General features: G+C 41.3%; 2 protein-coding genes across 4 annotated transcripts in view; one reads left to right on the forward strand and one right to left on the reverse strand.

The window, feature by feature from the left end:
- The window catches only part of tll1 (tolloid-like 1), a 56,865-nt gene extending 49,505 nt beyond the window's left edge, over window positions 1–7,360 (forward strand). For both annotated transcript variants that reach the window (XM_005727007.1, XM_013909245.1), the window contains 3 exons: window positions 2,947–3,160; window positions 3,444–3,694; window positions 5,648–7,360. In XM_005727007.1, coding sequence (XP_005727064.1) covers window positions 2,947–3,160; window positions 3,444–3,694; window positions 5,648–5,782 — 600 coding nt within the window. In that variant the 3' untranslated portion in view covers window positions 5,783–7,360. The remainder of the gene's footprint in view (window positions 1–2,946; window positions 3,161–3,443; window positions 3,695–5,647) is intronic.
- A 3,066-nt stretch (window positions 7,361–10,426) lies between these two features.
- stox2a (storkhead box 2a) overlaps window positions 10,427–18,688 on the reverse strand; it is a 23,935-nt gene continuing 15,673 nt past the window's right edge. For both annotated transcript variants that reach the window (XM_005727008.1, XM_005727009.1), the window contains exons 3-4: window positions 14,668–17,224; window positions 10,427–11,556 (exon numbers count right to left, since the gene is read on the reverse strand). In XM_005727008.1, the coding sequence (XP_005727065.1) occupies window positions 11,355–11,556; window positions 14,668–17,224 (2,759 nt within the window). In that variant the 3' untranslated portion in view covers window positions 10,427–11,354. The remainder of the gene's footprint in view (window positions 11,557–14,667; window positions 17,225–18,688) is intronic.

Genomic DNA, 18,688 nt, shown 5'->3' on the forward strand with positions numbered 1-18,688 from the left:
GGGGGGGGGGAATTAGGTCAGGTATTAAAATTCATTTGATTTAGTGTTACAGTCAGCTTAGAAGTAGGGTAAGGGCGAAATCAAACGATGTATTCCCCTTATGCTAGAGTTTGAGGAGTTTTTTTGTAGTTGTATGTTAGTAAACTCTCTTTTCAATAAAGATATATGCATTTCAGTGAGTATGCACAAAGACATGAGTACAAATGTGTGCATATAATAAATAGGGGTGCTCTCTTTCTCCACAGTAATGACATCAAAGAAGGACATATAAAATGCCAGAAATCTGAACATGGCATTAGGATCATTTAATTATTCCTCACTCTGTCTGGCACACACACACACACACACACACACACACACACACACACACACACACACACACACACACACACACACACAATTTGCTTGGATGTAGTACACGGCTCAAGTCAGACCATCAAACCAGTGTCTCGCTTGGTTAGAAATGGTTAGAAACATCTGGAAACCATCACGACCTCAGAATCAAACACTTCCCATCTGTGTAATGAAATCCACGCATCAGCCCACCTTCACCCTCCTTTCTGCTTCAAGTCAGTTGGTTTATGGAAAAAAAGAAAAAAAAAATCAGAGTGTTGTGATGGTTATGGTGACGTGACAGACCCAATCAAGTGTGTGACTGTGTGGGAGCGAGGCCTGCAAGGTGTTATGACTCAGCTCACGGTGACATGGTTGGATTATAAATCGTGACACTGTGTACATGCTGGTCCGCGTGGAGGCATTGCATGGGCCGGGGGTTTCTTCTCTGACGCTCAGAAAGAAAATAACATTTGTTTTCTAAAACGAGATCGTATCTGACTGATAGATTAACAGCCTAAACGTGATATGCAGCATCCTGCATCTTTCATAAAAAAAAACAACCCAGTGTAATATATCATGCAGCCTGGACAATGACAAGAATTATTTTTAATCTGCCACAAATGGGAAAAAGAAAATGAAATCAGAAATAAATATGGGGTTGAGGAGACAGTGTGTATTTTCTTTTGTATTGTGGCCTCAGCTAATTTTAATTACTTTCTAATAACTTCACTTTGCTTTGGAATTTCTTAGACTGACAGTACTATTGACCAGGGATGTTTGGGAAGCTTTAAGCATGCCCCTGACAGGCAGTCAGTTAGCTCATTGGGGACAGAATTTGGGTATCTCATGCTTAATTAGAACCCAATAACAGTGCAATAATGCATTTCCATTGCAGCTACATTAACTCATGTTTACCTCTCTTTGTTTAAAAAATGATTTGATGCTTAATGAAAGACTTACCGTGAAGATATTTCTTCATAAAAACACACAATACATTTGGAAATAATCCATTCTCTTCCTTCAGTCTGCTCTTCTTTGTGTTTATTTTTTCCTTCAGCTCGCACATGTTGTCTACATTCCTGAGTTCTATAAATAATTCTTTAAAATAATAAAGCCCTCACGTTTTGAGACTTTGTAAACACTACAGAAATATTTTTCGTACCTACAAGCTTGTTGATCTCCGAGTTCTGCTCTTCGTGCCTCACATGGACAAATTTAATCTGCTTTACGGAGCCAAGCAAGCAGATAAAGTTAAGCCCTTTCCTTCAACAGCACCTGGATGAAGAAGTGAGATGGAAAAGTGACTTGAACAACTTTAGGGATTTTATTCGTGCCGTTCTCCAACTAATGTCGCTCAGAGAGACCGGTGAGGGACCTCAGAATGCCTGCCTGTTGCCAGGATGATACAAATTCAGGAAAAGAGAGATTAGATTAGTAGTGCAGCGTCTTTACGAAAGGGTTCTTGCATATTTAGAGATTTTTTGGAGCATGTTGCCTTCACTGGATAGCAGAAACAGATTGAAAACAAAGGGAAAAGAGAGAGAGCGAAAGCAGCAAAATGAAATTCAGCAAAGATGTAGTGCCAAGAGTTAAATCAGGAACTCAGCTTTAGATGTAGTTTTCTTGACCAAACAGGGTGACAAACGTAAGGCCCAGGGGCAGAATCAGCCCAACACAGACTCCAATCAAATGCACTGAGCAGCTTTGGAAAACATGAAGAAGCACATACATTTTGGACTTTTTACTTTAACAGCTTTTTGTATTGATAAAGACCTCCCAAATGCCCCATTCATACACTACCAAAGTAATTAAGTAGTAGATAAAAAATTAAATGACAGAAAAGTAGATCCACGGTGAAAAAAAATAGGACATAAGCTGTGCATTAACAGAAATGTTCTGTTTTAAATTTACCAAACAGTCTGGGCAACGACCAGAACTTTATCTAAAAGTTTACACATTAATTTCTTACAGTTTAAGAGATGTGCTGACAGATTTCTTTCTTTTATCACAGCAGCATTTCTTTCAAGATTCAAAGTGTTTATTGTCATGTGTACAGAAGAAATAGCATTTCTCTGTGCAATGAAATTCTTCCTTTGCTGTCCATACACAAATGCCAAGTTAGGTAGGGTTGAAGGAAGATAAATAAAGATATCTTAATAGCTTGTCTTTATCATAGAAAAACTTCTACACACCAGGCAAAAGAGGATTTGCACTGGTCTGGCCCACATGAGATCAAAACGGCCCATGATGTAAAACGAGTTGGACATCCGTGATCTAGCATATGACACCATAGCCATGCTACCATCACTCAGAACTGTAAAACCCTAAGATTGAATTCTCAGAGTGACAACTTACATGTTTTTTAGAATCACAAACTTGAATTGCTTGTCACCTGCCAGCCAATCATGCAGATACGTGTGTAAGTTCGTCATTTCATCAATAGAGAAATGTTTCGACGCCAACTTGTATAAAGGTCACTCTTAGCACTTTTGTGAATATAGGAAGTATCCTTTTGAGTATCTCTGGTAGCTCCTATAAGGTTCTTGTCTTAACACCCACTCATTCATTCATTCTCCGTCTCTGCCATTCTCCCCGCTTCCTTCTTTTCAGACCTTCAATGAGTTTGAGATCGAGCAGCATCAGGAATGTGCCTATGACCATCTGGAGGCGTTTGACGGGGACAGTGACACAGCCACCATCTTGGGTCGTCTGTGTGGCAGTAAGATCCCGGAGTCGCTGGTGTCCACTGGCAACAAGATGTACCTACGCTTCATTTCTGACGCCTCAGTGCAAAGGAAGGGTTTCCAAGCTTCACACTCAACAGGTCTGTGGTCATATAAATATCCTTATGTAGTAAATAAAGTCGATTTTTTAAGTCTGTTCTTGGAACACTGTGCAAGACCATATCTGTCGAGAGCATCACTCAAAGTCATCAGCGTAATTAATTGAAGTTAGGAGCAATGTCCCCCTCTAGTGGTCTTTAACAGCACGTGCATGCTGAAATAACCCGTCATGAAATCTGACTTTAGTTCTTCACTGCTGGGAAGAACAAAAAGTGCCCCAAAAAACATTTTTTCATACTTTTTCCTTTCTTTGTGCCTCTTTAGAGTGTGGAGGTCGGCTGAAAGCAGAAGCTCATCAGAAGAACCTTTACTCCCACTCCCAGTTCGGAGACAACAATTATCCGGGTCACACTGACTGCGAGTGGCTGCTGACGGCAGAACAGGGCTACGGCATCGAGCTCAGCTTCATTACATTTGAGGTGGAGGAGGAGGCCGACTGTGGTTATGACTACATCGAGCTCTATAATGGGTATGATGCCAACTCACACCGACTGGGACGCTTCTGCGGTTCAGGGGTGAGTTACCGTTATTTTCAGGGAAGTCTCTGAGTTCTGTAAACTTGAAAGACTTGTGGAGGACTCGCCACATGTTTTAGTGGTCGACAATGAAACACTTCAGGTTAGACATGAGTTTGCTTTGGCACTTTGAGTCAGTGAAGCTTTAACTAGTTTTATAAATGTGCATTGTATTACTTTGCAATGTGAACTTTTGCAGCGTTCACGATTTATTGAAATGTGCAAACATACATAGGAAAGGCAGTATATAAGGCAGTTTTAATGAGCTTGAAAGTCCACTTTTATTCTTCAACATAGCCTGAACTCTCTTAGGCAGATTTCTTGTCATTTCTTTAAGGAGTCTTCAGGAATAATTCTCCAGGCTTCTTGAAGGACAGTCAAAGCTCCTCTTTGGATGATCCCACGCTGTTTCAGTAATGGTGGGGAAGCCAGTCCATGATAGTGTTACATTGTTTGTTTTTCTGTCCAGATATGCTTTTACTGCATTGACAGTGTGTTTAAGATCATTGTCATGCTAAAAATGAAGCTGTCTACCGATCAGACAATGTCCAGATGATATTGCATGGTGGATCCAAGTGTGATGATACATTACTGCATTCATAATTTCATCAATTTTGACACCATCCCCAACACCACTGGCTGACATGTACCACAAACCATGATAGCAGACAATCACTGTGTGGTACCTCTATTTTAATCACCTCCATACGTATTAACAACAATTTGAACCAAAAATTTTAATTTGGATTCACTGATTCTCAGTCCAGTTCTTTGGATGTTTGACATACCTCAGCCTTTTACTTCTGTTTGCCTTGTTTAAGAAAGACCCACACCATTTTTGATGAAGCTTCAGTGAATACCAGCTAGATCTTAAGGGCATGACTTTCTGTACATAATGCCAAGATATGCCACGTTTTCAGCAAACAGCCTTTGTTGGTGCAAAAATACTTTTATATATGTCAAACTGTCTTATCTGTGACATATTTTATAAATTCAACAAACAGGTTGCTCATAACAAATTGCCTAAATTTACGATTTAAGACTTTTTCTTTGCTAAGTTATCTGTTTTGTGTATATACGACACTGTTTCATCCATTGAGAAGGTATTTTTTTAATGCTTGGATGATTCATAGGTCAGTGTTAGTGACTTAACAAACAAAAACAACATCATCATGAAAATGTTCAGGTACAAGGACTGAAAATTTGTGAAAAAGCAGCCAATGTTTTCCTTATAAAACGCCGGTTTTACCGTTTCTTCCCGCAGTAAATATAAACAACGATAGTATTCAGAAAGAAAGCCAAACATTGCATATATTTTTTATCATAACTCTGGTTTTCGTGGCCTATCAACACAATTTAAAAACTGGTATAAAGTCCACGCTTTTCCAATTGTTCCGTCTGTCCTGCTCACATCTCCAATGGTTGTACACGTTGTCATTAACGTGGCTTCACTCCACATCAGCCACGCCGTTTTGCTAGCTAAAACACCGGTGTCTGCACATAAGGACGCTGTCATAGCCTGTCGACGTTGATTAGCTGCGTATATACGAATGTGAATCGCATTATTGGGTGGACTATGGGATAAGGTGGCATCGTTCTAATCCCATACGGGAGCAGCCAGTCACTCACTGACTAACACTGCAAAACAGAATTGTTAACGTATTTACTTTAATTTCAATTCAGGTTAGATTCTTTTTTTGTGCGCAACGTAGATTTTTTTCTGCGCAGAGACCGTGCTAGCAGGGCGCAATTGCGCACGCGCGCAGCTTAGAGGGAACATTGCTGGAGAAGTGTTGCTTAAAAGCACTTTAGAAAAGCAGAAGAAAGTCTGGCAACTTGGAAGCAAAATATATAGAAATTAGTCAAGACGTGGATCAAAACTTTTGCATAGTTCTGTATCCTGAAATATATAAAAGCAACCTCTTCACTGTGTGTCTGTTGTCCCTTCCTCAGCCTAGAGAGGGGATTTACTCACCTGGAGATGCTATGCTGATCCGTTTCCATAGCGACGACACAATAAGCAAGAAGGGCTTCCACATCCTCTACACGAGCACCAAGTTCCAGGAGAACCTTCACACCAGGAAATGACTACAGTCGTAGCCCGTAACCTCTGACCTCTGTGCAGCCCCAGCCACTGTTACCCTGACCTTCACCACGGCAATGAGAAAAGTACAGCTCGTCCCCTCTTGGCCAGCTATGAGAAGAAGATGACTCTTCTGTGGATATCTGTCTCCCTCTGTGGCTCCACACGGGTCACTGCACTCCGAGATGAGACGAGGAAAAACATCGAGACTTATCAGCAAACACTTGGGGGACTGCGCCGATGACCGCGCGAGCCGTTTTCACGGAGGAGATGGTTTTGTTACCGCACATCAAAGCTATGTGATCAGTACAGGACGACAGGGTTGCAGGAGATCCATATAGATTCACTGAGATACCCGGAGCTGAACAAATGCAAATAAAAAGCACAAACACTAGTTTCATATTCGGAGATATAAACCGTGGATGCCAAAGAAACTAAAGACCTTAAAAATGCATCCGAGGAGGGAGTCCAGAGTCTGGAACCGTGCGACGTACTGTGATCAGACGGCTGCTTACCATCCACAGTAACCCACGACAAACTGCTGACAAACATTTTTATTGCCTTTGAGGCCTGGGAACTGGTCTCTTCAGCCCAGCTCAGAACGGCTGCAGATTATTTTATTCCATGTCTTTGTATTGTAAAACTCATTGTGTTTACTGTGTGAGTGTGCGTGTGCGTGTGGGGGGGAGAACAAAGAGGCTCGAGTCTGCCCTTTGCCCTTTTTGTTGTTTTTCTTGCTTACAGCTTATGCAGATTGTGGAACAAAAAGAAAATAAAGAATATTAAATGCAAATAAAGACTTCCAAAACGATGTGTGATGTTAATGTTAAGCCTCACTGTAAGTTGTGGGTGTGTCCAGTTGCCCTTCCTCCACAGTGAACATGTGATTTTCTTTTTTTCTTCTTCTTCCCCAGTGGATAGCAGAAGGGAATATTTTACACAACTGTCTCTTGAAAGTCAGTGACTGAAGGAGAGATTCCCATGGTGCTAAAAATAAAGAATACACTGAAAGACTGAATGAAGGCTTTCAAATGGAGACAGCGTGCAAACAGCACTCTGCAATCAACAGCACTAGTCCTATGGAACTACAATATTGCCTTAGAACCAAATGTATGCTATCGGACGTCGCTCTTACGTCTCGTGTCGGCGCCATGTTTTGATTTGTTTGGTGAGATTGGTTTAATTGTAAAAAAAAACAAAAAACTAGCAACAACAAAAAGACATGAAACGTGAAGTCCGGGTGTAAGACAATATCTGCAGTGCATGTGTGTTTGTGTCACTTTTGTGGTTACATGCACACATACGCGTGTTTCTTGTGCATTTAGGGGAAAAAAGGACAATTCGAAGGATATGTGTTGCAAATGGGCTGCGTTGTTTCTCTTAGTGTGTCGTAGGTGATTCTAGAGCAAATGTGCGTGTGTGTCTTTTAAGTTGTGTGTTTTTAAGTTGAATCTCTCATTGCTGTATGTGCCAAGCTCCAGGTGACCCTGATCCCACTGTTAACTGTAGTTTTTGCTTTATCGTTCCACCTCTGGGTCTGACATGACGTCCTCTGCATCGGTCATTAAAATACACACAGGCTGAAGCCACACTCGTGTTCTCTTTGTCTTTTGTTTTTAAAGGAAATATTAATCTGTTCATAAAATCCTAGCATTTACCTTGAGGTGGTTATCATGGGACAGCATGATATCAGATATCTGAAACCTTCTCACAGCATTACTTTCCCACCTTTTTGGGGATGGCAGAACATTTTCTGAGAGTTTCAGATGAGTAAGTCTAAGACCAAACCTGACCCTAAATCCATTTTTGAGATAATAACCCATAATTTGGACTTCTTTAGGAAAATACATCAAGATTCAGTGTCAGAAACAAGCTTCCGTATGGATTTTCACTGAATTTGCTGATCAAATTTATAGTCACCAGACAACCCAGTCAGTTTTTGTGACCTCATCACTTATTGTATTTTATAAAACCTCAATTTAAGACTTGACTTGTTGACTGGGTCTGAGACTGTTGGGCAGCTGGGTTCTTTCTGTGCTGTCAGCAGGGGTCAGCCTGCATTCATTTAAATAACCTGCCACCAAAAATGTTTTAATGATGTTACAGCATCGTGTTTTATCAACACGATCACTTTTAGTGATCATTTTTAAAAAGTTTTCAGAGAAACTTCAGAGAATGCTTTTGGGAACCAAGTAAAACATAAAGCTCTGTGACTTTCATCTTTCAGAAGGGCAGAAACCTGTTTTAGGTATGCATATAGGGCAGTGCATCACAGAGCTAACACACAGACAGAAAAACAATCACAGTCAGAATTTACAACCACCATTTTACCTAACAAGCATCTCTTTGGACTCTGGGCGCAAACCCACACTGGCAGTACAGATGAACTCTATCTTTGTTACTGGATTAAATTTAAGTTTCATTGTTCAGTAACTGTTTGGAAGAAAAAACATCGTGGATCTTCAGTTCTATTTGTCATGCTGAAAATATGAATTCCTCATTGTCCTCTAAAAGGAAATTGCACAAATTATCAATTATTAAATTGATAACGATTTGGCTTGGTTTGACAAGTTGCTATGGAAACATAAGGGTTTCTCATACATGCTGTTTTTTTTTCATTATTACTTTTGACCCTAACACCTTGTTTTTGACCTTTGGATGCAGTATGCACGTGCAGCTCGAATGCCTACTTTCTACCTTTTGGCATTTCGAGGTGAATTCCTGATTTGTGTTATCTTATAGTCTTTCATTCTTTACTCTCTGGCTTCAACTCTTAATTCAAACACTGCTATTTGTAGATTTAACGATGCTTACACAACGTGCCAGAGCGGGAGACGTGATTGGACAGCTGCTGATCACACAGGAACGTCATCACAGAGCTAAGTAACAGTCGTCCAATTAGATTTTGGACTTTGGTGCTACTAAATAATTTTATACTTTTAAATAAACTCATAAAAAATATCTATAAGTATTCAAGTGGCGCACACTCCGCATAAAAACACACAGCCACAGCGAACAGCAGTCCACTCTCTTGTGAATGAGTTTTTTCTTTGTTGGACTCCTGTAAACATCAAAAAACCACAGCTTTCCAGCATGAGAAGATCTCAACTCATCTTACCTTTATAAGATCGGTTTAATGAGCTTCACTCTCTCATTCGGCGCAACAAACTCCCAACAGTTTGATGCCGCTGCTTTACCAGGAGACAACCACTAGAGTGCGCCCTTAATGAGTTTTTCAAAGGTCAGAGCCCCCAAAAATAAAAGAAATCTTTTTTTTTTTATTAGAAATCTGTTTTTCTGGTATTCTCCCAGATGAACACAACACTGATTAGAAATATTTAAAACTCTTGAATAATCTTTTAAAGGCATACAAGGCTGTTAATTAAAACTTTCATCATGGGGAAAACTTTCATGTACATGCTGTACAACACTTTTTACACTTTTTAGTCATTAAAATGAGGAAATGAAACCATAAACATCCGGACAGAGTCACCTTAAAGCGTCCCTTCATGCTTGTTTCTCAATATTGCTGCAGCAGTGTGTTAGACCTGTGTTTGTCTCCACCTACAGTTCACCCAGAGAACTGCAGCCAGACTGATGTAACCATCTCTCAACGTTTTAGGGTGAAAAAACGAGCAAACATCACGTTCTCTTGTACACTGGTCCAAAAATATTGTACAATTTATTATTTAAAAGATAGATCTGTTTATTAAAAGGCTTTGAAGCCTGATAGAGATCTGAAACATTTTTGTTTTGAATTGAAGGCTTTTTAAATGAATACCATAGAGAATACAGCTCCTCCCACTTGGTTGGAAGACTTTATGCCCTTTAAGGCAGTAGTGCTGGGCGAACAATTTCAGCTTTGCAACACCTTTTGTGTTATAGAGTTATAAATGACTGATTTTGTGGTCAAAAAAAAAAAAAAGTGAAAAATCCCCATGCCTTTTTTCTCTCTAAACAAACATCAACAACAGCTGAGTTACTGTAGCTGTTCTCATACAGTTTATGTACTCTGCCTTAGTGCACCGTGTGTAGGGATAAACCTAATAATGAATTTCATTATTGATTGATCTAATTAATATTCTATTTTTTACCATCTGATCATCAAAAGTCCTCAAAGTCCACTCAAAGCCCACAGTGAGTCGTTTTGTGAGACTAATAATGGACTATGAGAAGCCCTCTCGAAAAAACATAGAGAGCAGAAACAAGTTTTTAGAATTTTTTGGTCAAAGATCAACCAAAACTTTCATCAGAAAGGTTGATTTTTAGTTAACTGATTAATCACCTCTGGTCAGTTTGAGACTTTTAACAGGAACTTTTATGTACTAAGTGACTGTCAGCTACTCTCTTATTTGCAGGGCGTCACCACAGCACGTTTGATATTTACACCAGATGCAACCCCAAAACGATGTGCATCTCCTTGTGGAATCACGCCATGGATCTTTTGCTTGGCAGGCTAACGTGTAAGCCACAGGAACGGCTTACTTACTGAAATTAAAAAAAAAAAAAAAGAATAAAAGTACCAACAAAAATTTTCACAAAAAACCACAACTGATTCAGCTATTGCAAATCTGCCCAATTTTTCCCAAAATGCACCACATTTTTACCTTTCATTAAGCAGATAAAACACAGGTAACACACTCCATCTGCTCGGAAATATTATGATTAGACTACTGAGCGCTCCAAAACAACTTCAGCATGAGCGTTGAAAGTGTGCCGTTACCTATGACTTCAGCTTTTAGGCCAACACTCAGGTCCTGAGGCAAAAACGAAATTTAAACATCTGCTTTTTCCTGAACATCACATGTGATATGAAGAAAAGCTCCAAAAATCAGACACAAAACCACGCTGCGCTGCAAGAGCCGTTTGATCTTCTGCAATGCTTGTGTGGGCGGTGAGGTGCAGCTAATTTTACCCAAACATCATTTTTGGTCACATAGCATCTTTAATACCACCATTATAATAATTAGGATATCAAAAGTATCGAGTATACATACATAATTTGCATTGCGGTACACAAATCTGAGCTGATTTATGTGTTAATATCTTTCATTTGTTGTTCTCAGGATCAACTTTTATTATCTTGACATTGTGCTGATACATTAAATCGTCCTGAAGAACTATTTCAGGAAGGAGAACATTTAATTGGACATGTATTGTTAAGCAATATAAAAAGTTGTTTTTTTTCCTTGATATTTCCAAATGTAACTTGAATCCTATAGTCTACTACTTTCCAATACCAATAGTCAAGAATCTTGATATAAGCCAAACTAGAGTCCATGTCACCAAAATCAAAGTACTTCAGGTAGGTTCCTTCACCTACAGTTGTCTGGATATTCTGTAGTTTTTCTTCTGTTTTTTGCAGTTAAGTTCTTGAAGCTGTGGGAACAGTCTATTGAAGCCATGCCTGTTTTTATAACAGTCCCAGTAAATGGATTCTCAGGAGTCTGAAGATGCACGCGTGTGAGTGTTTATGTGTGTGTGTTGGTTGAGGAAAGCGTGGGTGGAAAAAACTGGTGAAGCACCCCACTTTCCTCTCTCCTCCACCACCGTTATGGTCTCAGTCTGTGCTGCCTGTCAGACGCTGGTGATGGAGGCCAGGCAGTTCGATGACTTCTGGAGTTTCTCAGGCTGTGTGGTGGGGGGCTCTGGGATGGTGCGAAAGCTGAATGGCAGTCCGATACTACTGGTGCCAATGTGGCCGGGGCTCAGCGCTGGATTTTGCCGTCTATTGCTTTCCACTATGCTGGATGTGTTGGATGCAAGGCTTTCACGTGTCCTGCACGACAAAGACAACATGACATGCAGTTTTTTTGTTACGAAAATTGAGTTACATAAATTGAGTTTGTTTAAAAAAAAAAAAAAAACATATTGGAAACCCACTGAAATACTTTTGATACCATTTTAAAGCAGACTTCGAATGCTGAGGGGAAAAAAGATGATAGGTTACTAACAAAATTATCACGCTATTAAACAAAAAGGTAATGTAAGTCAAGTGTTAACAATTAGATCTGCCGCATGTCGATTATGCTAATTACTTTCTTGTATCTTTAAGCCCAATGTTAAGTTCCAAAATACTAGATATTTATTAGTTTATAAATAAATATTCGTTTTGTATCAACGCTAAATACACAGCTAAATTAAAATATGTATTACAGTGGCGATTCCATTTTACACATGATCATCAGTGTGTGAAAACATCTACCATCATTCTCTTTTACCAACTAGAGACATTTACAAAATGCGAAGTAGTACTGTAAGTGCCAGTGAGTTTGAAAAGCAAAGATTTATAATAGTAAGGCAGGTTTAATGGCAGATGTTCTATTTTACCAAGTGTAGCATCCAACATTTTTTGGAGCTTGCCCAGCATCGATTGCTTTAGGTTTGAATTTTTACTTTTTGATAATATTAAATGAGAGCATGCATGCCTTCTAGAAGCTTCTGGAAGATATACACCCCTGTACTGTCTGTCAGTTTATCCAGAACTGGTTCACACATGATTCTCACACATTAATCTTGCTTCATATTTGACTCAAAGAAACAGAAATGGCTTGTAAAACAGATGCTTGCAACCAGTAAAATATGGAGTTGGAATAGCTTTGTATGATTCGTTTATGTACCGCTGTTTACTTTTGGGTATTTTTCAAAGTTAAGTTTGTTACAGTTAAAACCAGTGTTGGTCAAGTTACTTGAAAATAGTAATTGTTACTAATTACTGTCGATTTGTCCAAAAAAGTAATCCAGTTATTTTACTGATTACTTATTTTAAAAACTAATTAGGTCATGTCAGTGGAAGGATCCGGGGGTTTCTCTGTGAATTTCACATTCCTGTGGCAGCGTGCTAGGTACTTGCTCAGATTTGAAGGTTAAGTTTTCGCTGTAGAAAGACGTTTTGTTTCCATGCAGTTTACAGCGGACGCTAATGTTTTTGTCACTTTTTATGGAATCAAACTCAAAAGTAATGTAAGTACTTCCAAGCTTTAAATGCTGCATGGTCGTACTCTCTCCCGCCCTCCATGTTATCCAATGTTGATCTGCACACGTCTGTTGCTGCCACAGACGTCGCGCGCGCTTACACCATTGACACGCGACACTCTCACAAACAAAATCACGGTTTAGTAACGCAGTAACGCAGCATGGTTATGGGAAAGCAGCAGTAATCAAATGACTTTTTTTGCAATATTAATCTCTTACTTTAATCGTTACTTGAAAAAAGTAATCAGATTACAGCAACGCCCATCTCTGGTTACATGATGGACAAAAGTATTGGGATACGCTGTTTAATCTTTGAATTCAAGTGTTTTTAGTCCCATTGCTACATGTGCATAAAATCAAGCACCTAGCCATGCAGTCTGACTTTACAAACATTTCTGGAAGAAAGGCTTGTTGGTTCAGAAATGTTTCTCAGTGAGTTTGAGCGTGGTACTGTAATGGGATGCTATGCTGCATCAAGTCAGTTTGTGGAGTTTCCACCCTCCCAGTGATTCCGCAATCAGATGTAAGTGGCAATATTGGAAAGTGGAAGCGTTTAGGAACTAAAGCAACTTCGCTATAAAGAACCAAATCAGTAGCGCTTAAATGTTGCCAATACTCAGTTGACTGAATAGCTACAGAGCTCCAAACCTCCTCTGGCATTAACATCAGCACAAATACTGTACACCAGGAGCTTCGCAAAATGCACTATGTAGGCGGCTCAGTGCTTTTGTCCATATAGTATATTATACAGTCCTTTTTAGATTACCTTCTCCAAAAAGTAATGACCACTGCAAACATAGCTGTAGCTTCCAGGTTTGAGCAATAAAGCCAAAGCAGAGGTGCCTTAACCCTGCATTCTGTCTGAAGGCCAGCAGAGGGCTGTGGTGTCAAAAAGACTGGTGCTGTAGAAGTCTGATTGTATGGGCTTGATCACTCATTTTGGGTTATACTGAATTAAAAAAAAGAAAAAATAAGGTATATTTCCTGCTATAAATCCTGATCATCTGTGGTAAGATTTCCCATGGTATGAAACCACACAGTCATTAGCTAATAAATTGTCAATCACAAGGCATAAATCAATGAGTGTGCAGTTTCACAGTCAGACCCGCTCATCCTCTTCACATTTGTTTTTGTCTTTTCCAACCATGCCAGATGCCGACAGTGACATCACAGTAGTTACGCCCATCTAAGCTCATACTGTGTATGATGACACAACCCTCCTACAACTCAGTGTCATCCACCGAGTACGTGTGTGTTTAAACTGAAAACTGTGCAGATCCTGTAAGACCAAAAAAATAGAAGTTTGATAGGCAGAGACTGGTTTATTGCTCACCATCAAGAATCTGATGTTAATGCGTGCCATTTTGCACACTTTCATCTATTTATTGAAAATAATAACTGTGAGGATGTTCACACCCTATTTACACATGCACAAACCTCATTGCTGCTTTAAACAAAACAGTCAGCAGCTAAATAAGCACATCGGTGGATGAGCACAAACCAGCATCTTCAATGGATGGACTTTGACATACATACAGAACCTTTACAGCACTATTGCCAAAGCTGAAAGCTCATATTTTTTCAGCCTAGTGATAAGCAAACAGTGTAACACGACACTGATATGAGTAGTCTCAGATGAGTTGATTGTTAGCCAGATTCATAACCAGGAAGGTTGACGACGGGATAAAATATCAATTATAATTAAGTATTCTTTGGTCTTGGAGCCTTCATATTGACCCATGACATCTTTCACTAAGGTCTGAGTGCAAGAAGCTTTATTCATTTCAACAAACTACACATAACCACGACATCTGTTTTAGAGGAAATATTCAGGCCCTCGTGTGCTCTACCTCAGCATCCTAACCGCACTCTAAGTTGCACTTTTATGTCATACGCAGTTTACTTTAGCACATACCTGGGGGAGTTGAATCCACTGTCCACCGTGACACTGCTGCTGTCCATGCTGTCCAAACGGGCAGAGTGGGCTGACTTCTGGCTGCTGCTATTCTCTGTCTCCTTGGGGCTGAGTAAAGTCAGATTGGTCTCCAGTTTTCGCTGCAGATCGTGGTCCTTCTCCCGTTCCAGGAGCCACTGCATGGTTCCCTCCCCACCACCACCACTGCCTCCACCATTACCACCCCCTTCCCCGTGGTCTTTGTTGTCCTCTGCCGAAGCCAACTCTTTGTGCGAGTCCTCCTCTGGCTCTTCCTCGTCGTCGGATACATTATAATAGTCAAAGGAGGCGGAGGGGACTGTTGGCTCTAAGCAGCCCTGTAAAACTGCAGGTGACGCTGAGGAAGTCGCTGAATTGGAAGGCTGCTGGGGCTCAGGATTGTCTAGGGCCTCTGTTGATTTGGCATGTGAGGCTTTCCGCAATGTGCCAGACTTGGTGTAGCTGCTGTCCACGTAGCCGCTGGACAAGGCATTGTGTGGAGGTTTGAACAAAGTGTCCTTGCTGAAGATTTCTTTCCTCTTGATCACCATACCACCTCCTCCCCCTCCGGGATCGACATTGTGTTGGTGTGGCGTCAAACGGGCATTTTGCGCCGGCTCCGGCGTCTGGCTTGGCGTCAGTCGCGTTGAGCCGTTCTGTCCTTTTGCTGCCGACAAGTCCTCTTTGTACTCCATCGTGTGAGGAGAGGTGAGGTGAGGCGTTTGGCGGTCAGCCGGAGAGCCCTTTCGGAGTCCCCCTGATGAGGTTAATGTGTCATATTCTGATTTTGCCTGAGGCGAAGGGGCAGTTAAGATTGTTTCATTTGACGTATTGCACTGGAAGTACTCATCTGTTGAGGGCTTAGAAGAAAGTCCCATTAGCTCATTGTACGTTGGCAGGCTGTCTCTGCTTTTGTTCCTCTCCATTGTACTCCGGATCCTTGACTCATCCAAACTCCCTTTCCCCAAATCAGGCACATTGAAATCAGAGTGGAACTTAGCAGCAGAGAACATGATCCTTGAGTAATGGGAGGACTTCTGCGTGGCCCGCAGGGTGCCATCATCAGTGTAGTAATGACTACGCTCCTCCAGACTTGGTTCAAAGTCTTCTGGTGCACCCAGTGACGGGCCTTTTAGAGAGTTGTCCATGGACCGAGATCGTTCTTTCGCCTGATCTGACCTCTCGTGACGAGACTTCCTGTCCTGATTGTGACTGTGACTCCTTTGCACTCTGGACTGGCATGTTCCACGTGAAGGCTCGGGGAAGGGCATCTCTGTCCGTCTCTTAGCTAGCTCCCCAGACACATCCCACTCAGGGGTAACAGGGCAGTATGACTCAGTGATGTTGGGGTTGCTGTGGACCAGGTATGTCGCGCCGCCACTTCGCCTGCGCTCCAAGGTGTACATAGCCTCTCGAGGTGAGCGAACTAACGAGTGGCTAAAGAAGCGGTAATCCCTTTCCATGAACACAAGATCCCAGTTTGAACCCTCAGATGGGTCTCCCCTGGAGGTCCGCGGTTTGCTATGAGAGCGGGACTTACCATGTGGAGCCCTCCGGTGGCCTCTGCCCCTCCTGCTGCGTGCGCTGTGCTGGGCTGAAGACCCCGCTTTGTTCTTCTGCGTGCGCTCTTCCTCTAACCTCTTCATCACAGCCGTGTGCCTCGCAACATTCTCCACCGTTAGGTCGGGGTTGATTCTGCGAATGATCTCCATCTCCACTTCGCGGGGGATGGGTGTGGTTGGCACATCCTCGTCACGAAGCGGCCACTCCTCCGGAGGGAACTGGGCTGAGAAGGTTGCCAGCTGCCTCATTTTGTCCTTCTTAAAACTCAGCCTGAAGAGCCTGAGTCCAAACCTTTTGGATTGCTTCTCGCCGCTTCCGCCGCCCCCACCACTACCTTCTTTCTTTTTGGTCAGAGTGTCAGTTTTATAGGGGAAAGAAGTGATGCTTTTGCCCTTATCAGCTGGATCTTGAGACGGCGATTGCTGGGCAGGGGGAGAGGTGGGAGCCGGGGGATGGGGGTACGATGGCGGCTCACCTCGGTGCTCCTTGGCTGACGCACTCGGCGGAGGATCCCCGCCGCTGTGATCCTTGGGTGGCTTACTTTGATAGGAATCTCCCCTGTGCTCCTTTGGTGACTTGCTCGGGAGTGCAGGGGGGTGATGTTTGGACGGGTCTTCGCGATAGGAATTGTACGAATCATTGTTATTCTTGCGAGGAGGCCTCTCCCTCAGACAGCCAGGCGTGGATGGTGTGGCATTGCCAGACTGAGGTGTAGCACAATGCTGAGGTTGTTGCTGTGGCTGTTGTTGTTGTTGTTGTTGTTGTTGTTGCTGCTGCTGCTGCTGCTGCTGTGGACGCTCTTGCAGTCGATCATCCAGGTGATACCACTTGTTGTTTGTTCTGATGAGAGAAGGAGTGATAAAGTAGGTCTGGGGAGTGACAATGAAGTAGCCCTCTGGAGTTGGGTAGATCTTCCTCTCTCGCACCAGCATGTTTAGGGTATGTCGCAAAACCTCTGAGCTGGGTGTAGGCACACCTGCAGAAAACAGATGAAAAATTATTTGAGTCACAGCTTTATTTTAAAAGCTTCAAATTCCTGAAGTTCACTTCAAATACAGGCATGTAGGTAACATTTGTTGCAGGCAAAGAAAGTGGAATGTAAAAAACTTAGAGACTAAGACTTAGAAAGAAGTGGAAAAGGGGATGATATCAGCAATGTCTTGAATTTACTTGTTTTTTTAAACTTTTATTTAACACGTGTTGCATTGCCTCACCTTTTCATGACACGCTGCTCAAAGTGAATTTCCCTCTTTATATGCAAAAAGTTACCCAATTGAACAGTCTTAACCAAGGGATTTTTTTTCCAGCTGCAACTGTAATCAAATCCAGGCTATTAAATACCCTGTGTTAAAGGACAATGTAGTAGTAGTCTCACTTTTTACTCATATGCCATCTTTAGTGTGCTTCTTATGTTTGGTGAATGTAGTTCAGGATTTTTTTGGATTCTGGTTTGTTGATGGTTCACCACAGGTGAAAGTTTACCACAAAAACAGATCCAGTATTTTAATTTTAAATGTAATCTATTTAATTCCCTGATAATCCCAAATAAATTTGTGTTTTCTAGGTTAAACATGACCATGCCGTGAGAATGAAGGGGTTTTGACTTTAAATAAAAAGAGTGTTTTACAGCTAATTGGTGTTTAGCTTGCATTTCCCATTCTTGCTGTTCAGAAACTTGATGCATGTTTTGCAGTATGCTTTTTTTCATAATACAGTACATGGTTTCAATGGATGACAAGTCTGAGACAACATGCAGGCCAAGTTAGCACTTAGACTCTATTACTCCTGAGCCATGTTGCTGTAATACGTACAGAATGTTCTTTGGTATTATCTTGCTGAAATAAGCAAAGCCCTCCATTAGAAGCCATCTGGATAGCAGCACATGCTGCCCCCAAAACCTGAAAATGTTGTTCAGGTTTTAATGTTGCCTTCATAAATGTGCAAATTATTGTTGCCATGTGTGCCAGTGTCTCCACACAAACTCCAGATAAACTGTGAGAATTTCTAGTCTGGATTCAATGCACGTTTAGTTTCCGAAAAGATTTGTTTTTTGGGCTATTCCATTCAATTCCTAATTTAAAAAACAAACAAACATGATCAATGTCTGATGTCACTAATAATTTGGATGTGTAATCTCTGGCAGCATATTTGGAGACCTGCAGAATCCACAATTTTGCAGGAAAGGAGCAATATTTTGTTTAAACCTTATTAAACACAAGGCACATTATATTCTTTAACCTCCTAGGACCTGGCGTCCACATACAGTGAGTGCAGAATTATTAGGCAAGTTGTATTTTTGAGGAATAATTTTATTATTGAACAACAACCATGTTCTCAATGAGCCCAAAAAACTCATTAATATCAAAGCTGAATGTTTTTGGAAGTAGTTTGTAGTTTGTTTTTAGTTTTAGCTATTTTAGGGGGATATCTGTGTGTGCAG

This window comes from Pundamilia nyererei, unplaced genomic scaffold, assembly GCF_000239375.1.
Source record: "Pundamilia nyererei isolate P.nyererei 1_Seehausen unplaced genomic scaffold, PunNye1.0 scaffold00022, whole genome shotgun sequence".
Classification (NCBI taxonomy): domain Eukaryota; kingdom Metazoa; phylum Chordata; class Actinopteri; order Cichliformes; family Cichlidae; genus Pundamilia; species Pundamilia nyererei.